The following is a 20,871-nucleotide window of genomic DNA, read 5'->3' on the forward strand; positions in this document are numbered from 1 at the left end:
TAACAAATGAATGGTTTCTATGCTGCAGAACTTCTCAGTGTTTATCCCTAAGTCACAAGGTTCTAAAAGAATAGAGTTTTTTCAAACTTGTTTGACCAAATAATTTTTGTTTTTCGTGGAACAATTTGTGAGACTAGCTTTCTGAAGAATACATTCTGGGGAATGCTGAGTTCTAACGCCAACAAGCTAAGGCTTGAGTTAAGATGGCTGTATAACTAACTATTTACAAGACTGTGGGCAAGTATTCTAACCATGCTGGACCCCAAGTTCCACATTTGAAAAATGGGAAAGATTATTGCTTCTCCTTTTAATATTTTGTGACCACTAGACAATTCTACTGCCATTACTACTGCCACTACTACTCCTAGGTACTACCACTTTCCATGGTAGACACTATTCATGGGCTTATCCCACAAGCACTTGACTTGCTTCTCTTTCTCCATTTCCCTCCTCCCTCTCCATTTCCATTATAGAAGGTGTAAAAGCTCAATGCAAGCTTTTTTCTACTCTCTTGCAGCCAGGGGTAGCTACATGAGACAGTTTGGCCAATGAGACATAAAGGCAGTTGTTATGGGATTCTGAGAAGACTGTTGTTTTCCCTAATAAAAGGATGCAATGCATGGAACTGTTGTGGAACCATTAGTAAAAGGCTTGGGGAACAGCAGAGATGTCGGCTCTGACACCACTGAGAGCATTGGAGGAACACCAGGAGCTGTCTGTCTACGTATTCTTGTAACGTGAGGAAAGCAAAACCCATACAAATCCTGTAAGTCTCTCAAAATCAGGCTTTCTCTTACTTGCAGCTGAACACATTTCTAAAAAGTTTACCACTTATTGAATGCTTTTAACGCACTAATAGCTAAGCATTTAACACTCATCACTTCATTTACTCTCACAACAGGGATCGTTATCTACCATTTTACAGCTAAGGAGACAGACTGGCATACCTTGTTCAAATTCACACAGCTAGATTTCATTCCAGGTGTGGCTCCAAAGCCAGAACTATAAACTAGCTTTCCATATTTGCATCTACTCTCCTACATCTACTGCTCCAAGAGTGTGTCCTAACTTTTGGAAACACAGTCACTATAATCTCGGGAGGTATTATTTTCACTCTAGAGTATGAAATTAGTGCCATCTTCAAAATGGAGCCCTAGCTTTCTGCCATCAGATATGGAAGGGATATGCATAAGCCTTTTCAAACAGGGCCCAGACCCACTCTGGGTTTCTAGGAGCCCACTTCTCCATGTAACAGATGTAAGAAAGCAGAACCAGGCTGGGTCCTGCATAGCAGCTGCTTTTCCCCAGAGACCTACAGTCAGAGAGTTAAGTTAACTACTTAAGCCCACCATAGATCCCAATAGATAGGTTTATTGGCATATTACAGAATTCAAGTCTGAGAAGCCCAACTAATGAAAGTAATTTAGAATAAAATGTGAAAATACTAGAAGCTCTGAGTTCACTTGTTTCCCCATTATTTAAGCCCTAGAGGTAGATAATGTTATACATACTGGCCTTTATAAAATAAAAGGGAAGATAAATGCATACATAACCAGTTATGTCTTACAATGTGATAAATACTATATTAAGATTCTAAACATCTTGGTGTTGGATAACAGAGATGAAATACTGCATATGAGAGCTCATGGGAAACACAGAGGAAAATCATTTTAGTTTGGATCTAATTTATTTTTTAGGGTTATAGCTTAAAAGAAGGGGACAGGGGATTGTGTGATGCAAGGGTATTATAGTTTTTTCTGGCCTTTCTTCTATCAAAAGCAGGTTCCAGTCTGAGTGTGCTGGTTAAGGGCAAAAAAGAAGTCACTATATAATCAGACTATAGCCTGTCTCAGCTGTAATCATACAGACCAGCATTTGACAAGACTGCGTGCAGAAAACCCAACAATTGCCAAAGGTCCCTCCTTATTCTCTTTGATGTTTTCGTACTCAAATAATGCTGAATGCAAAATCCAATCATCAAGGACTACATGGCCATGTAATGAGCACAAGTTAAAATACTGCCACAAATCTCGAGAATTTCTGTTTTCTATTGGCACTATTAGTGAATTTTGTTATTTATGTTGCCCCTTATTTACTGAAGTATAAAGAAAATAGTTGAAAATGTAACCTAATGTTACTAGACGTATGTTAGAATTATAGCAATGCATCAGATCAGTGGATGGGATTAATGACCTGATTCTTGAGCAGAAACTGAGGACCACAGGAGTGCAGGAGATATTTATAATACAGATCACAGTAGACTTAATGTTATAAAAGGTGCTGGAACCACCAGGGGATAGTAGTACAGGGGATGCATTACTACCTTGCCAAATTTATTTGCTCACTAAATATACCAAAGATTATTTAGTGTCTTCTATGTGTCAAGCACCCTTCTTGGGACTTCCAGGCACTGGAGGCACAGCAATGACAAGATAGAGAAGGCTCTCACTCCCAAGGAGCTTATTCTGCTTAAATTAGGATGAACGGTATCCTCTACAATCTGGCAAGGAACTAGACCATGTAAAAATGGAGATACTCTGGAAGCTCAGGCTGTGTAATTAATGTGTCTATAGATCTATACTGCCTTTTATGATGCTCTCTTCGTTATAAACCTGACACAGAAGTTTTCAGGTGTGGAAGAAGACTGACAATTGTTAACGTAGTTAAAAATAATAGCAAACAAACACTTAAGAAGTGCTTCCTGCATGGTATACACTTTACATGTATTTACTCGTTTAGTCTCACAACCACTGTGTGAAGTCTGTATTTTATTATCTTCATTCATCAGAGAAGGAAATTAAGGCATAGAGAGGTTAACTGATTTGCCTATGGTCCCACAGCTGGTAGGCGATGCTGCCAATGTTCAATCCCAGAGCTGCCTAGCTCTGTACTCTGATATGTTCATTGAAATATCTACTGTGTACCTGGCCTTTACACATATATTATTTCTTTCACTCTTTTACAATCCTCTGAGGTAGATGATATGATCTTAACGTGGCAGATGAAGAAACTAAGCCTCAGACAGAAGAAATGGCAGTGCCAGTATTCAGACTCAGGAGAAACTGGCTACAAAACCATGTTCTTCACCACTGCTCCACACTGTCTAAGGGAGCCTGCCCTAGTGAGTTTTTGGGGTGCTTAGGCACAAGCTCACAATTCTATCCCTCTGGCAACCTGTTTTTTTTTTTTACCTATCAGGATGCCTTGGAAGGCACAGGATGCCTTGGAAGGTGCCTTGGAAGGTACCTTGAACAATGTACATATTGCTTGAAGAAAGAGTTTAAACAAAGGCTGGTAAAATTGAAGTCTGAAAAATACATTTTCTCGGGGCGCCAGGGTGGCTCAGGTGATTAAGTGTCCGACTTCAGCTCACATCATGATCTCACGGTTTGTGAGTTCGAACCCCGCATCGGGCTCTGTGCTGACAACTTAGAGCCTGGAGCCTGCTTCAGATTCTGTGTCTCCTCTCTCTGTCCCTCCTCCATTCACACTCTGTCTCTCTCTCTCTCTCAAAAATAAATAAATGTTAAAAAATTAAAAAAAATATATAATACATTTTCTTAGACAAAATAAAAGGCTGATCTTGCAGAAGTTTCAGAAAAAGAATATTTTAGGGAGGGAGGAGTTAAGAAAGCAGATGGAAAATATTCTGGCAAATTAAATATATGAAGGGCCTTCTGTGGACAGACCATGATATTGTCACAATTTATTGAAGTAGGAGAAGACACTGTTGTTTTCCCCAAGATTTACAATTTAGTTAAATACCTTGAACAATGTACATGGAAAGCAATGAGAGGCATACAAGAATTAGGAAAAAAAAATAAAAGAGGCAAGGATAGAAGTTAATAATGCAAATGAATTAAGCTATGTGATTAAGTATTCTGAGTGCTTTTCAATCCTCAGAAGACATGGTATCTTTATCATCACCATTATTCAGGCTTTGAAGAATTAGGGCTGATGGAAAGGTGGGACTTTCCATGCAGGCTAAATGATAGTATAAGAGAACTGTTCAAGCAATAATATTTAGCTATTTATCTTCCACTTGTAAGTGGTTTGTCTTCCACTTATTTATCTAGATTTTAGGAAAATTGTCAAATCTCTGTAGAGTGAGCAGATAATGTTCTGACTAGCTCTTCTGACTGATATGCCCTTCTTAAATGGAGGAAGTCCTTATTCCCAGTAACACCCTATGTAGCCTTTTTAATACCTCCAAATTTGTTCCCAAGCCACTGATCTCTTTGCCCCCATACTGGGAAGTTATTAGTTGAACTAATTTCATATCAGCTGTGCACAGAGGCCACTGTCTCCCCTTCCTCAGAGAAGCAGGGAAGGAGCAAGTGATTACTAGCCAGGCTTACCACTGGTGTGAATCTGAGCAGCTCTATGGGATGATAGGTTACACTTTCAGTTCTTAAGAGTCTGTCATACTTAAACAGACTTTAAGGAACCACACTTCTCTGGGACAACATGGAATATAGTAATCTATGCTGCTAGTGTTCTCCAGATGTTTATTAAAGATACAGATCTTAATTGGCTAAAAAAAAAAAAAGATGATCTCATTGCCTTTTGAAGTGCTATAGGCGTCATTTATCACTTAGAGAAGTGCCTCACATGGGGGTAAATCATTGGCTGTTGGCTTATTTGCAGATAAGAGGTGACCAATAACTACTACCTGGGATACTGAGCATGAAGGATGGGGTGGGACTGTGGGCCACAATGGGAAACTGGCTAGTTGTTTAGGAAGATTATATGCAAAGTCCCTTTGTTTTGACCCTTTCAGATTCTTAGACATTTCCCTAAGAGTTCAAATTGCCCATTAAGAACTAAAATATAAATTCTACATTCACATGCCTCTATGGGATGAACAGTCAAGGACTCTGCTGAGCTTGGAAAAGGTTCAGGCACATAACGCAGTCAGGTGTGTGAGGTTCTTGGCACTCTGTGCTCAGCATTGATCTTTGTTAACAATAAATTCTCTACTGTGTTCTGGGAACTAGAATTTGGTCCACTATGTTCCTCTGTACCCTCCGGACCTGGAGATCCTTTCCTTGGCTTAATGACTTAACCGTGCTCTCCCTGTCCCTTTGGACCTCACTTCTCTTTTGCCGAAACTCTGCTTTTGTTCTTTATCTCAACTTCTCTGTTTCTGGCTTTGGCAAAAGTAACTGGCTCTACATCCAATTAACCCCATGAAAACCATTCAATGAGAAGGCCAAGGCCCCTTTCCCAGCACCCTGCCTCCCACAGTTTTCATTCACTCAGATATTTTACACTTAAAAGACCCAGGAAGCAAATGTCACTGCTTCAGCTACAGGGACCAGTGCCCCACACCTCCCCCCCCACAACCTTTACCTTAGGGTTTCCCCAGAGGAGCCCCTCCTCTTCCACAGGTTGACTAGGCTGCTGGACCTGCTGGCTGCTGAGGATGACTTGCCATCCCCCACATGCATGCGCACCACGGTAGATGTGGTGAAGGCGCTGCGCACGTTTCTCTCCGGTTTGGCCAGGATGATGTACACTTTTGGCACAAACATGCAGCCCAGCGCCACTGTGGCACTGAGGCTGACTGAAAAACACATGGTGATGATTTTGTAGTTGCTGCCAAAGTAGATTGGCACAAAGGCCAGCCATATGATGCAGGTGGTGTACATGGTGAAGGCGATGTACTTGGCCTCATTGAAGTTAGCTGGAACGTTTCTGGTCTTGAAAGCATAGAAGGTACAGCTCAAAATCAGCAAACCATTGTATCCAAGAGGAGTGACAACTCCTAGGTTGGTGGTATTACAAATCAGGTAGACTTCACGAATGCTTGGGTAGTCGTGCATTATATCAGGAGGCTCCATTATAAAGAGGGCAACGATGATGCCCAACTGAATGCATATGAGGATGAAAGCAATCACTAGCTGGGCACAGGCACTCATGAACCTGGGCTTTTTGGTACAGATCTTCTTCTTGCTGCCAGCCAGGATCCTTGCAATACGATTGGTCTTGGTTACAAGGGCTGAGTAGCTCATGGCTGGAGAAAGACCAATACCAATTCTCTGAAGGTAGCAATAAATCTGTTTGGGCTTTGCAATGAGGCAGAAGGTACATAAGTAACCCAGGCAGATGCCAGCAAGGATAATGTAGCAGAGTTCCCTGCTGGAGGACTTGACTACTGGAGTATCACGGTAAATGATGAAGACTGCAGTAACAAATAGGGTGGCCAGCAGGCCGAGGCAGGCAAACACAACAGCGGCAATGGGTTCAGGGTCGCCCCAGCGAAGATACTGTACTGGGATCAGATCACAACCTGCAGAGACACAGACACATATTGGAAAAAAAAAAAGGAAGAAACATTTACTTGGGTCACTTGTGCCTAAGTTACAAGCAGCTGCCAATGACCCACTTTGACTACAATCTGCCCTTCTAATCTCAGTCTCCTATAGTACTCATTTCTTCATATATTCATTCATAAAATATTTATCTTTATAGTATTAAACACAGACTCTGGGATAGGAGCTGTTCTCGGTTCTGAAAACAAAATGGTGAAGAACATGTTCTTTGCTCTCATAAAAAATAATTGGGGAGGGAGTGCTTCTAAATAATTACTTACAACTGTGATAAAGGCCATTAAGAAGCACAGCATGGTTCCTGACACTGTGTAAGCAATAAAAGCCTCCTTCAACAGGAATTAGCAAATGGAAGTGTTGGTTTGGCTGAGTTTGGGGATTCAGTAGGTTTGGCACACAGAGATTAATTGTAAGGAAAGAGCTAGGGGGCATTGGAGGCACAAAAAGAGGCCACCTACCAAGTGTAATGGGTGGCCTAGATAAGGCTGGGAGGTAGGCAGCAAGGGATCTTGCAGTGCAGAGAGTCCTAGAGTAATAGGAAGTCATGGGAGGGATCTATGTACAGGAGAGGAATGGCATGGTCAGACCTGTTTTAAATATTCCTTTGGTTGCTGTGTGGATTTGGAATGAGATAAAAGTGTGGACAGATTTGAAAATTATTTGAGGCAATATAGAGAGTTTAAATGGATGTGGAGCTACGTGAGAGGTCAAGACATCAAGGATGGTGATCATTGGATCCATCTATGCTGTCCTTGAATCCACTGTATAGAACAGTTAGGATTTTCAGAGAACTCTATGGTTCCAGTGTTATCAAGAGAAGACACTTTAAAAGAAAAGAGGGAGGCAGGAGAGGAAAAATGACCCCAGAGACAAAAAATTGGCCTGTGTGGGAAGTGCCAATACTCCTAAAATTATTTTCGACTCATGGCTTGCAGGTTTTTATATCACTTCATTACACATCAGAAAAAAGTGACAAAACTTGGCATCATTTAGGTTATGCACCTTCTTTTCACATTTCTTTATTTAGGACTGTGGTCCTCAAACTGGGCTACACACTGGAATCACCTGGAGACATTTTTTAAAAATACTGTGGCCTGGGTCTCAGTGTTAAGTTTCTAATTTAATTGGTATGAGTATCAGGAATTTTAAAAGACACTTTAAGTGCTTCTAAATGTGCAGCCCAAGATGAGAACCACTGCTTTAGCCACATTTGTGTGTGTGTGTGTTTGTGTGTGTGTGTGTGTGTGTGTGTGTGTGTGAAGTAGCATGTGTTACATTTAATAGAAACATAAAAATAAAGAAACTATCTTGAGCGAGTAGGAACGGAATTAAACAATCTGGAGCATTGGATATTTGAGGAATATTTTACTACTTGCCAACAAATATCCATTCTCCCCTTTATTCTCAGCAACATATCTCCAGTTTCAGTTGGGGGTAGTAAAGGGTGCAGCTAAAACACTACATTTTCCAGCAACCTTTGTAGTCCAATGTGCTATGTGATGGTGTTTTACCCAGAGAGATGTAAGCTGGGAACTCCTTAAAGGAACGTGACTCATCTTGGAGAGTACCCTTTTTGCCCTTTCTGGCTTTCTCCTTCTCCTGCCTGGAATATAAACATGGTGGCTAGAGCTCCAGCAGTTACCTTGGAATATAAGGTAACTAAGGACAGAAAATGTGTTCTGAGTTTTGGAAGAGAAAAAAATAGAGGGAGCCAGAATTCCTGTTAACTATGGAACCCCTGACTAGATCTAGACTATGTATATCACATTTATCTTGTTTAAGCTACTTTTTTCCCCTGATATATGCAGCCAACCCAAATCCTAATTGATATAGGTGTAAGATTTTTCTATTAAATTCCCATTACCCATGATCAAGGGTGTTGTAGTAAGTGGTTTTGAATACTAATGGTTACTAGGAGGTACGAGAGATGACAATAAGTACAGGTAGTAAAGAAGCATTTGGTTCTTTCAAAATACGCCTAAAAGCAGCTCTTGTAAAAAGGAAACATTCTCTGTCCCTTATTTCTGCCTTGCCTGTCTCTTTCTCCAAGATCTCAGATTTCAAACAGTACCATTAATATTATTGTTAAATTCATTATGGGGTTTATTTATTTTTAATTTTTTTAATCTTTATTTATTTTTTGAGAGAGAGAGAGAGAGAGAGAGAGAGAGAGCAAGCACTTGAGCAGGGGAGGGGCAGAGAGAGAGGGAGGCACAGAATCCGAAGCAGGCTCCAGGCTCTGAGCTGACAGCACAGAGTCCAATGCAGGGCTCAAGCTCACAGACAGTGAGATCATGACCTGAGCCAAAGTCGGAGGCTTAATGGACTGAGCCACCCAGGCATCCCAATTCATTATGGGTTTAATAGAATCTGTGAGTTAGCATAGAATTTTCAGCACAATTTACAAAATTGTTTCTATGGAAAAATGCATTCTTATTTTAAAAACTTGATTAATATTGAAACAAAGTGCTTTTAACTTAAAAAAGGTAGATGGCCTAGACTAAATATAATTATTTTGCATAATGTCATTAATTATAAAATAAACACATATCTCATTGCTAATGAACATACCTGAATCCTTATTTTTAGGCATCTATGTTTACATATACTGATTATATGTTGGGATTCAATATTTGAGGCTTTAGTATACAATGGGGTTTAGTTTCATACTTACATAGATTTGTTCCTTGCAGAGACTATTTTACAACAGAAAAATAGGTATTAATCACTCCTCCCCTTATTTTTCCATAATTGTTTGTTTAGAACACATATATTACAATGAAATTTATTATCTACTATAGTTAATTCTAAAGGGTCCTGTTTCTCCTCCTAGGTCATGAGCTATTAATGTCCACAGTAACTTACTGGTATAGGAAGCATGTTATGTGGTATGTGAAGTGGGAATCCTTTCATTAGCTAAAGATAATGAACTGAAAAAAAAATGTATAAATATTTATTACTTTTTTCTGCTGCTCTGCTAAATCTTAATTGCTTTTGTATAGATATAATTAGCACCGTAATTCTAAATGTTCTCCCGTGACAGCATTCACCACTATTTTTACATCAAACATATTCTTGAACTCTTCCTATGTAACCCATTAACATCATGTCTGAAACTAAAGAAAACCCCATCAGATACATACATAGGAAGAAATGTACATAAGGCATGCCTCTAATGTGGTGTGAATATTTTCACAAATTTACAAGAATTTATACATTCAAATGCATGTTTTTTTTCATTTAATGTGAACCACTCAGAAGTCTTTATGTTTAGTTTAATGATGCTGCCATTGCACAAAATACTTTTGTAACTATTCTCTCAGAATAGAAAATTGGATTCTGATTAGAGTGTTATAATCACTGAATCTTATAATTGGATAAGTTCTTAGAGTTTCCAAAAACGGATGTGCATCACAATCACTTGCAGAGTCTACAAAAATACAACTCAAGGGCCTAACTTAGGGGATTTTTAATCAGTACATTTGGGATAAGACAAAGGAATCTTATTTTGAATAAGCAAACTCAATGATTATACAACTGATCGTTGGTCCTTGGTTGGCAGCCCAACCATAGACTATTAATGCAGTGTGTGATTTCTCATCCAGTGTGTGAATGTCTTACATGATAATTCTAAGATGTGATCACCCTAACCCTACCTACAACTTTCCATAAACTATATTGTCTCAGGGCCAGGATAAGGGGTGGAGGAAGATAGATTAGGAAAAACCATAGGTCAGGATGATAGGTGGAGGTTGGAGGTGAATAAACTGGTTAGAAGGATATCACAAGAGGATAGTCATGGGATATAGGGCAAAAACTAAGTCATTGTACTCAAGGAAACACTGGGCTGGTAAAGACATTTTAGACCTAGCATTGAAAAAGATTATGAGGCAGACAGAAGAGTCAGGAGAGAGGCTTTTAACCAAGTTGACAGCAATGCTATTAACTAAGATGAGGGCTGCGGGAAGAAAATAGTCACATTTTATGAGGATGATATCTAGTTCCAATTTGGACATGTTGTGTTTGAAATGTCTATGAGTTACTGAGTAGGTAGAAGCAGAGGTATATAAGAGATATCAGGGTGGAAGTTATAGCTTTAGGAATCATCTGTTTACAGGTGGAAATAAGAGACAGGGAAATAAAGGCAATTAATGAGGAAACACACAGATATTGATGAGAGCAAAGCCTAGAAGTCTGGCATAACACCAATATTAAGGAATGGCATAGGAAGAACATATGTCAGGAAGACATAAGGTAGACCAGCTGAAAGGAAAGAAGTGTATCAGAAGTCAAAGTAAAGTGGTCAATTGGATGGCCCACCACACCCTTCTCTAACAATATAATTCAGGTTTTCTTTTTTAAAAAACCCTTACAGGGGGATCACACAAAGCTTTGAGCTTCATGTTTGCAGATATCTCTTCTGGGGATATATCTTTCTCTTATATCTTTCCCCTTTTACTACTGTTAGGTCTACAGTATTTATTTGAACAAGGTGGTATCCTTCCATTGCTATATTCCTATCATGGAACATATTCTTCCAAATCTCAGAATAATGCTAATTCTATTATGAGATAAATTAAAATTCTCATTGATTACTACCTCTTCTGTGTGCATTGGTTTACAAACATCTGAATGCCCTGTTATTTTCCCTAAATCTTTCTTTATTTCCTTTTTAGAATTACTAGGCATTTTTTCCATTGTTTTTTTTTAAGTCTCTCTTTCCTTCTTTGTATAATGGTAAGTTACTGGAAGTAGTCTTAGTGTACTGGTCAGTTACTACATACTAGCAGGATATATAAAGTTTAACTAAGAATCTATCTATCTATCTATCTATCTATCTGTTTTACTATAAATTTTATCAATTTAGCATATGTTACGTTTTAGATTAAAGAATCTTGATCATGTCAATGAATTTCCCTCCTGGCAAGCATATTAGAGTTTCATAGAGGATGCACAACATTGCAGTCCTTTCTAGAAATGCAGATGATAAATACACTAGAAAACCAAAACCTATTTTCTGATAACATCTATTTAAGTAGCTATCTACTTCTCACTGTCCTCCTCTTTCATGCTTGATTCTTATTCTGTGGTTCTCTAGTATAATCTATCCTTGCATAGCTTGAAGTGATATATATTGAAAATACAAGAGGCTTTCTTTTTAAAGGTAGAGTGAACTGCCAAAACTGTATTATCCACATTCGTCTTGTGATTCCAGGAATGTGCTTTCCATACCTCTAGTGGGAGAATGGATACTCCACTGATTTCCTGAACACTTAAAAACAATATGACTGCTTAGCAATAACTAGTACACATGCTTATTTTTGGGGGCATTAGTCCTATAGGATTAATATTCCTGTAGTTAATAATTCCTAGACTATTACCTTTTCAAATCCCATTCCAGGTGTCTGTTTATGCAGAAGGAATGAAGAGTCAAAGAACCTGGGATGGATTGCTGATATTCTATAAGTAAGCTAGGGAGGAACTCCTTAACAAGCTCCATATATTTTTTATTTTTATTTTTAAATTATTTTTTTAAATTAAAAAAAAATAATTATTTATTTTTGAGACAGAGAGAGACAGAGCATGAACGGGGGAGGGTCAGAGAGAGAGGGAGACACAGATTCTGAAACAGGCTCCAGGCTCTGAGCTGCCAACACAGAGCCCAACACAGGGCTCAAACTCACAGACCATGAGATCATGACCTGAGCCGAGGTCAGACACTTAACTGCCTGAGCCACCCAGGTGCCCCAACAAGCTCCATATTTTTGGAGGAAAGGAAGTTACTGAGAATCTCTGAGAATCAAATGGATGTGTGCTCAGCTGCTGGTCAGGCCATTTCAGGTATACAAAACTGATATGGGGCTGTTGTAGGACTATCCTTTGATACACGAGCTATAGATCTACCCAGAGTACAAGGTGTTGACTGGTGACGAGTATCATGATTATTTCAGTCTGTTCCATCCATAGACCATTTGTCTGTCTTTACTCCTTTCTTTACTTGCCTAGATTTTGATTTCTAGGATGTTGATCTGATGATCTGAGATACCAGAAGAATGTAGACAGAATTCTTTCTGCATTGTTCATATTCCTGATCTTTTGAGATATAGATTAGATAGGTATAGATATAGATATAGATATAGATATAGATATATAGATATAGATTTATTTATTTATCACTTCCACGGTTCAGAAAAGTTAGAAGTGGTGTGCATGTGTGTGTGTGTACGTTACATTTAGGTACTTTATTTTTCTTTGTAGCACTTACTATAATGTCATCTATCTTATGTGTATGTGTATGAGAGAGAGAGAGAGAGAGAGAGAGAGAGAGAGAGAGAGAGAAAGATTATATTGTTAAGGTCTATCCTCCTCCTTTGATATAACACTCTGAGGTTAGGGAATTTGTCTTGTTTGCTCACAAATGGATCCCTGGTACAGTGCCTTATTCATATGGTTAACATAGCAATTCAGAAATTAATATATTTACCATGTAATGAAAGTTTATAATTTTCATCCTGGTGTATGGATCAAGTCATTTTCGCAAACCTTTGTTGTTGCCTTTAAAAAGTCCCAAGTTACAGACTCTTGGTTTCCATTATAGATAGAAGTCTAAATTCAGTGCATTACACCTGAATTTTAGAGTAAAGATTCTGGTAACCAGAGAGAGTGAAACTAAGTATGTCAAGAACTTACTTCTGCCTAGAGGTGACTTGTTTCACATTGGAAATATTCCTGGTACTAACTTGGCAATGATAAATGCTTTATGATTGATGAATTAATCCAACTATGAGTAACTCACTGGATCTGAGAATCATGGGTGGAGGAAAGAGAAAGGCAGTATACAGAAGTCATTCATTAATAAGTGCCATCTAACTATAAAGTTCAGATTCACTCTTCTCAAGAAGGCTGTTAATTGTAACATGTTTTACTTTAGGCCAGAAAAGTCCTCAGTGAGGAAGGCTTACTCTAGAGTTGATTGATTTTTACTATTATAATCATGAATCAAAGCATACCATGATTACTCCCTGAAATAAAAATTTAGTCTGTATCCAAAATATTGGGTAAGTTATATCTGAAACTGCCTCAATAGGAAGCCACCCTATTCCTGTTTATGCCAGCATTACAAAAAGGAGGAAATTGGCTTTTATTGAGTGCCTACTATATGTCAGGTGTTCTCTTAGATATTTTAGTAATCTTCATAATAAGCAATAAGGTAGGCATTATTAATTCTATTTTATAATAGAATCATATATGGTTTAATAAACTAACTTTTTTGGGATAAAAATCCTGTGGGATTTCTAATTGATTAATGGATGCTATATTAGGAGAGGGAAACTGATCAAGTGCCTCTTTGAAAGGGGTCTTAAGGCTATTTAGTAGGAAGGAGAATCATGATCAACAGTGTCAGCCCATGAGCAAGGAGGGGCTGGTGGTGGCATACATATTTGATATTTGTTATCCTCACAAAAGTCCCTGCCTTCTTCTGAGAAATATCATGGGTTCAAACTCATCGGCAATGTTCTCATCCTGGCACACATGTCCTACACTGCTGGACCAGAGACACTGATTTTTAAGTTGTTGCTTTTGCGTCCCTAAAGCTTTCTAGTGTAGAAATTTTTTTGAATGGGCACCAAATCCCCAAGGATTGATTGTGAGATATTTCTAACATTGCCACATTGGGGACTCACAGCTATCCATTTATTATTGGATCCAGCCTATATCATGCCTTTCATGGTTTATTGAATATTTTTGTTTTAGATTCCCTTAATAAAATCCCCTCAGAGAGCTGACAACTCAGGGCTATAGCTTTTATTTAGTTTTTATTTTTGTTCTTTTATATTGGTTATATTTAATAGGGGAGTTTGAAATTGTATGCAAAGATTTATTTCATAATTAAAGCATAAAGGATGATTTAATGATACTGCAGAGTACTAAGGGGAAGGATTATCATAGATGCACATTTGTAGGGAACAGCTTTGAAAAATATGACTTCCGGTCATACTGCGGATGAACAAGAGAGGAAAAACACAGTGTATGAATTTAAATAGTAAAATGTGCTGATTAGAATAATTTGCTCCATTTTTACCTTTCCCCTCTCCCTTTTCACTAGCTAACTCCTCCTGACTCTTTCATTTGACAGATCCTCTGAGGATGGCTTTTCTGATTTCCTGACCCCAAAGGGCAGGTTCCTCTCAGGTGGACAACCTCTTGGGCCTGTGTCTATCACAGCACTTCCACATTTTTTTTTTTGCACATAGTAGCACAACTATCATGCTCATAGTGAGTTTGAGTGTCTATTTTACCTGGTAGACTGTGAGAAATTTGAGAGCAGGATGCTGCACCTTTGCTTTTGTACTGTGCTTGGCACACAATAGGGAGTTAAACAGGTTGAATGAATGTGTGATTACATTAAAGAAGAAGAGGGACACAGAAGACTGAAACTGGACCACTTTCTTAACACCATACACAAAAATAAACTCAAAATGGATGCAAGACCAAAATGTGATACAGGAAACTATCAAAATCCTAGAGGAGAACACAGGCAGCAACCTCTTTGACCTTGGCTGAAGCAACTTCTTACTAGACCACATCTCTAGAGGCAAGGGAAACAAAAGCAAAAATGAACTACTGAAAATTCATGAAGATAAAAAGCTTCTGCACAGTGAAGGAAACAATCAACCAAACTAAAAGGCAGCCTATGGAATAGGAGAAGATATCTGCAAATGACATATCTGATGGGTTAGTATCCAAAATCTATAAATAACTTATCAAACTCAACACCCAAAAAACAAACAACCCAGTTAAGAAATGGGCAGAAGAGGGCCAGACACATGGAAAGATGCTCAACATCACTCATCGTCAGGGAAATACAAGTCAAAACCATAATGAGATACCACCTCACGCCTCTCAGAAGGGCTAAAATTAACAACACAGGAAAGAACAGATATTGGCAAGGACCAGAGAAAGGGGAACTTTCTTATGCTGTTGGTGGGAATGCAAACTGATGCAGGCAGTGTGGAAAACACTATGGAGGTTCCTAAAAAAGTTAAAAATAGAACTACCTTGTGGTCCAGCAATTACACGACTAGGTATTTACCAAAAGAATACAAAAATACTGATTCAACGGGGCAGATGCACCCTGATGTTTATAGCATTATTATCAACAATAGCCTAATTATGGAAATAGTCCAAATGTTCACTGACTCTTGAATGGATGAAGAAGATATGTTACACACACACACACACACGCACACACACAGGAATATTACACAGTCATCAAAAATAATGAAATTTTGCCATTTGCAATGACACGGATTGAGCTAGAGTACATTATGCTAAGAGAAATAAGTCAGATAAAGACAAATACAATATTATTTCACTCATATGTGGAATTTAAGAAACAAAACAGATAAACATAGGGGAAGGGAAAAAAGAGGGAGGCAAATCATAACAGACTCAGCTATAGAGAATAATCTGAGGGTTGCTGGAGGGGAGATGGGTGTGGATGGGTTAAATGGGTGGTGGTCATTAAGGAGGGCACTTGCTGTGATGAGCTCTGGGTGTTGTATGTCAATGATGAATCACTAAATTCTCCTGAAACCAACATTACACTATATGCTAACTAACTAGAATTTAAATAAAAATTTGAAAAAATTTAAAAAATAAAAAAAGAGGGACAATTGAAAAATCGGGAGACATGCACTTTATTTTCAACTTACATACAACTATTTCCTGTAAATGTGAGACTTTTACTCAATTTAAGTCTCAATTTTTCTACACATGAAACAGAAATGATACAGAATTCCAATCCTTTCTCTTGCCTATAGTGAGAGCTTTAATCTAGAGAAATTCTTGTAGAGGAATTCATGTATGAGAAATTAAAGACTGATTACCTGAAAAGCATCAGTGAAGCAATTTATAAGGACTGAGTCCACAAAATGCTTAAAAGTATTTTTGTGTTTGGGGTGCCTGGGTGGCTCAATCAGTTAAGTGTCTGACTTTGGCTCAGGTCATGATCTCACAGTTCATGAGTTCCAGTCCTGCCTTGGGTTCTTCACTTATAGTTCAGGGCCTGCTTTGGACTTGGTGTCTCCCTCTCTCTCTGCCCCTCCCCTGTTTGTACTCTCTCTCTCTCAAAAATAAATAAACATTTAAAAAAAACCCTACTTTTTTGTGTTTTCCTAGAATAAAACATTAAAGTCATCCCTTTAAAACCAATAGACTATTAATAAAGTTATACATATATAATATCAACTGTAATGAGTGTTTTACAATTCATTTATATTTATTTCTATTAATTTTCTGGCTTCCCAGGCCCTTTCCTCTGGTTTTAGTCAGACTCTTATGATTTTTTTTTTTTTTTTTTTTGCAAAGAATCTGCATACTGGAAGGCATTTTCCTCCTGTATGGCTGGTCTTCCATCAAATTGTTCAGAGGCTTTCTGATTTTATGACAGAAATTTTGCTGGTCCCACAGTATTCCTTCTGTGTTCCCATAGGCCCTGTCACATGGTCTTGATGATGATGATGATATGATGATGATTATTATTATTTTTGCCTTGGAGATATGTGAGAAATGTTCTAAGGCCTGGGTTTACTTTATATTCCCTAAGGCTGGTTGCAAAATTGCATGTATACTCTGCCTTGGATTTTGCCCATCGTTTCTCTTCCCAAGCCTACTAATTCCTGAATTTTAAGAGTCATAATATTGTATTTCTTTTTCTTCAAGATTTTATTTAAATTCAAGTTAGTTAAAATATAGTGTAGTATTAGTTTCAGGGGTAGAATTTAGTGATTCATCACTTACATATAATACATAGTGTTCATCCCAGCAAGTGCCCTCTTTAATGCCTCTTGCCCATTTAGTCCATCCCCCCACCCAACATCCAACGCTTCTCTAGCAACCCTGTTTGTTCTCTGTATTTAAGAGTCTCTTATGGTTTGCCTCCCTCTCTGTTTTTATCTTATTTTATTTTTCCTTCCCTTCTCCTATGCTCATTGTAAGTATTTCTTTTTTTTTCAAACACTTTTTTTTAATGTTTATTTATTTTTGAGAGAGAGAGACAGAGCATGAGTGGGGGAGGAGCAGGAGAGAGACACAGAATCCGAAGCAGGCTCTAAGCCCTGAGCTGTCAGCACAGAGCTGGACACGGGGCTCGAACCCACAAACCGTGAGATCACGACCTGAGCCAAAGTCGGACGCTTAATCGACTGAGCCACCCAGGTGCCCCTCGTTGTAAGTATTTCTTAATCGAGTCACCGGCATATATGTTATTAACTAAAATGCTCATGTTTACTATAAAAAGAAAATATAGGAACAGAGACTGTTGGGGCCAGATGAATGCCTTGTCTTACCATCAAGGAGATTAAAGATGTTCACCTAGCACAACTACAGCATGCCACTCACTTCTCCGTTCAGTGCATATTATTGAGCACCCACTCCATTCAAGGCACTTGGCCTGTGCCACGATGACACAAAGACAGTCATTTATTCCTTTAAACCAGTGTCTTGGTCAAACACTCGGGCTCTGTGACTCTACTCTTTAGGCACTGTGCCAAGCACTATATACATATCTTCTTTAATACCCCACACTCTACTAGGTAGGCACCATTATTTCATGCATTTTTAATTAAGACAAGTAAGGTAGGATTGGAGCTGGAGAGCATTTGAAGTGAAAGGAACCACAGGAGGAGAAAAACAGATGTGGAAAAAAGAGGAAGAAATGTAAAGAAACGGGTGAAATGCAGAAGTCAGGTGTGCAGAGCCATATCTCTACAGCCTCATAACAGAGCGTCATAAGAGAATTATAATATTTCTGGCAATTACTGCTGAGAGTTCAAATTGGAAGTCAGTAAAAGCTTTAGGAGGGAAGATCATAATCCCTTCCTGCCTCCATCTCAGGGGTTAGAATGAGGACCATATAAAATAACATGTGACTTGAAGAGTGGCATGATAATTATGAAGTGAGAAAAGGAGGAAAAAGAGTATATGCATAAAATAGTAGTGACTCAACATCTGCTAAATTGCCTGTGTGTTTTATTAGATTGTCCTATGTTCTTCTGGGGAAAAGCCAGGCCCGTTTCATCTTTCTAGCCTGTTTATATATACACAGCCCCAAGTAAATGGTATTATATTGCCTTAAATTGTTTGTAAGTACAAGGCAGCACATATGCTCTCTAAATTTTTCACTTGACTTAATGTGATTTTTAAGAGGTGGCAAGATAGGAGACATTTATCTGTTTCATATTACTCATATAATATACCAATGCTTTATGAAGCATTTTCCAAGTGGGCTAGGTAATGTAGTGGTAGTCACTGTGTTATAATGTTTTATGTTGTTGGGGGGAAATGTGATAATTTATTTTGGGTAAGCTATATTTATCAAAAACTGAAATCAATGAAACCACATGATTTTCTTCAGTCTGGTTATATCAGAGTGGTTTTTGACCAAGATGACATTGTTTTTAGCCACAAATTTATCATTGTGAAGAAGAATGCAATGCACATTTTTCATTGCATGGTTTTTGGCAAGATGAAAACTGGCTTATGTTCTCTTTGAGACTTATTTTGAGAAGTTCCTTTGGGAGAGGGCCTTTTAGCAATTTTATTTCTCCTGGCACAAATAGTGTTACATTTATAAATACTCCAACTTTTTGACTTATTTGGTGGGATAAACATATTTATCAGTTAATGAAAATTTAGAATTTGGAAGAGTAAGAAGGCATTTTACAATTTTTTGATGTATGAGCCCTGGAATTTCATTAAAAAAAAATCATTGTTCTTTTCAGCATGAACTAAAACAGCTTCATCAAGCTCATATTTGAAAAGGACAACTGCACAAAATTTTTCATTACATTTTAGAGATCCTTTCAGAAAGGATCCAGTGATTCATGCTCATTTCCATATTGCCTACAGCATCGTATCAAGGAAAAAGCAAAAGTTTTACATAAGGGCTTTTACAGTAAGGCTTGAACCTTATTTTTGTTACTTTACTGTGCTTTACAAGCACAGATATTTTACATTTTCAACCTCAGTTTTCTCTAAAATGGAGATAATGATTCCAACCTTTTTGGAGGATAAGGGAGATTAGCTGGCAGAACACAAAATTCCTATTAAAATGGGTGTCAGTTACTCAACACATGGGGATTTGTTTCCTTTCTTCTATTCTGTAATTGGTTTATTCAGCAAATATTTCTTGAGTATCTATTATGTTCTAGGAGCTTCATATTCCAAAGTGAACATAGTATGCAAGAAAAAAGAAACCCTACTCTTTAGCTTAATAGTCCAACTGGGGATACTGACAATATGCATATGATCAATAAAAATAAATTAATACATAAACAAAATAATAGAATAAAAGGTTATATGTGAATGTAGAAAATCAGAGGTAGAAAAGGGTAAGGAGGGATAACTGGTAGTATTAAACAAGTTGCTCAGGGTAGACATTTGGATAAGGACTTGGAGGAAGGAAGGATAATACTTTGGGTGTTGGGGGTGGAATATTCCAGGCAGAGAGAACAACTAGAACAATGACCCTAGGATAAGAGCCTTTTAGGTGATTTGACAGAAGAAAAAAAGGACTAATGTGTTAGGGGAAGGGGAGATGAAGTGAAGGGGAAGGTACTCCAGAGATATAACAAAGGGCCAGATTACATAGAACATAAATTTGTAAGGACTTTGACCTTGAATGAGATAGGAAACCATTGCATGTTCTTAGACAGTGGAGTAGCATGATCTGGCTTACTTTTTAAAAAGGTTTCTCTGTTTAGGGTATTAAGAAGTGGCTGTAGGTAGGGGCAAGGGCAGAATCAGGAATACTACTTAGGAGGTATTTCAATAGTAAAGGTAATTAATGATGATTTCTAGGACAAGGGATCTTACAGTGGAGGTAGTGAGAAGTGGTAGAATTCTGTAATTGAAGAGTCAGTGGAATTTCCTCATTGATTGATTACAGGATATGAGAGGACTCAAAAGATGATTCCAAAGTTACTGGCTTAAGCTACTGAAAGAATGGATTTGCCATCAGGTAAAATATAGAATGCTAAGGGACAGAGCAGCCTTGGGTATGAGGAAGATAAAGACCTGTATTGCATCTGTGGAAATGTAGAATTGGGGATATCTATTAGACATTCAAATAAATATGTCTGGTAGGCAGTTGAATATTCAAGTGTGGAGACTAGATGAGAAGTTGGGACTATATATTTAAATTCAGAAATTTCTTCAGTGTATAACTGAGAATAATAACATGAGACTGGGTAAGATTACCAATGAAGCAAATATAGATAGAAAAGACTGGGCCCTGGGACACTCCAAAACGCTATCCTTAGTTTTATTTCAAACACATAGCTGGATATAAATGTAAAAATGCTGAAGGCGACAGATGCTAGATCCCTTTGGGGAGGATTAAAAATATATTTTTTTCTCTTGTGATTGAGAAAAATAGAAGTGGATAATGATGCCTTCTTTTTTTTTTTTTTTTTTAAATTAAAGTAGGACCTGAAGTCCCTTTTTTTTTTTATTTTTTTTTATTTTTTAATATATG

General features: G+C 38.0%; 1 protein-coding gene across 8 annotated transcripts in view; it reads right to left on the reverse strand.

The window, feature by feature from the left end:
- Positions 1 to 20,871, reverse strand: part of GRM5 (glutamate metabotropic receptor 5) — a 525,626-nt gene that overhangs the window by 49,244 nt on the left and 455,511 nt on the right. For all 8 annotated transcript variants that reach the window (XM_049653231.1, XM_049653248.1, XM_049653240.1 and 5 more), the window contains exon 7: positions 5,353 to 6,292. In XM_049653231.1, coding sequence (XP_049509188.1) covers positions 5,353 to 6,292 — 940 coding nt within the window. The remainder of the gene's footprint in view (positions 1 to 5,352; positions 6,293 to 20,871) is intronic.

This window comes from Panthera uncia, chromosome D1, assembly GCF_023721935.1.
Source record: "Panthera uncia isolate 11264 chromosome D1, Puncia_PCG_1.0, whole genome shotgun sequence".
NCBI classification, from domain to species: domain Eukaryota; kingdom Metazoa; phylum Chordata; class Mammalia; order Carnivora; family Felidae; genus Panthera; species Panthera uncia.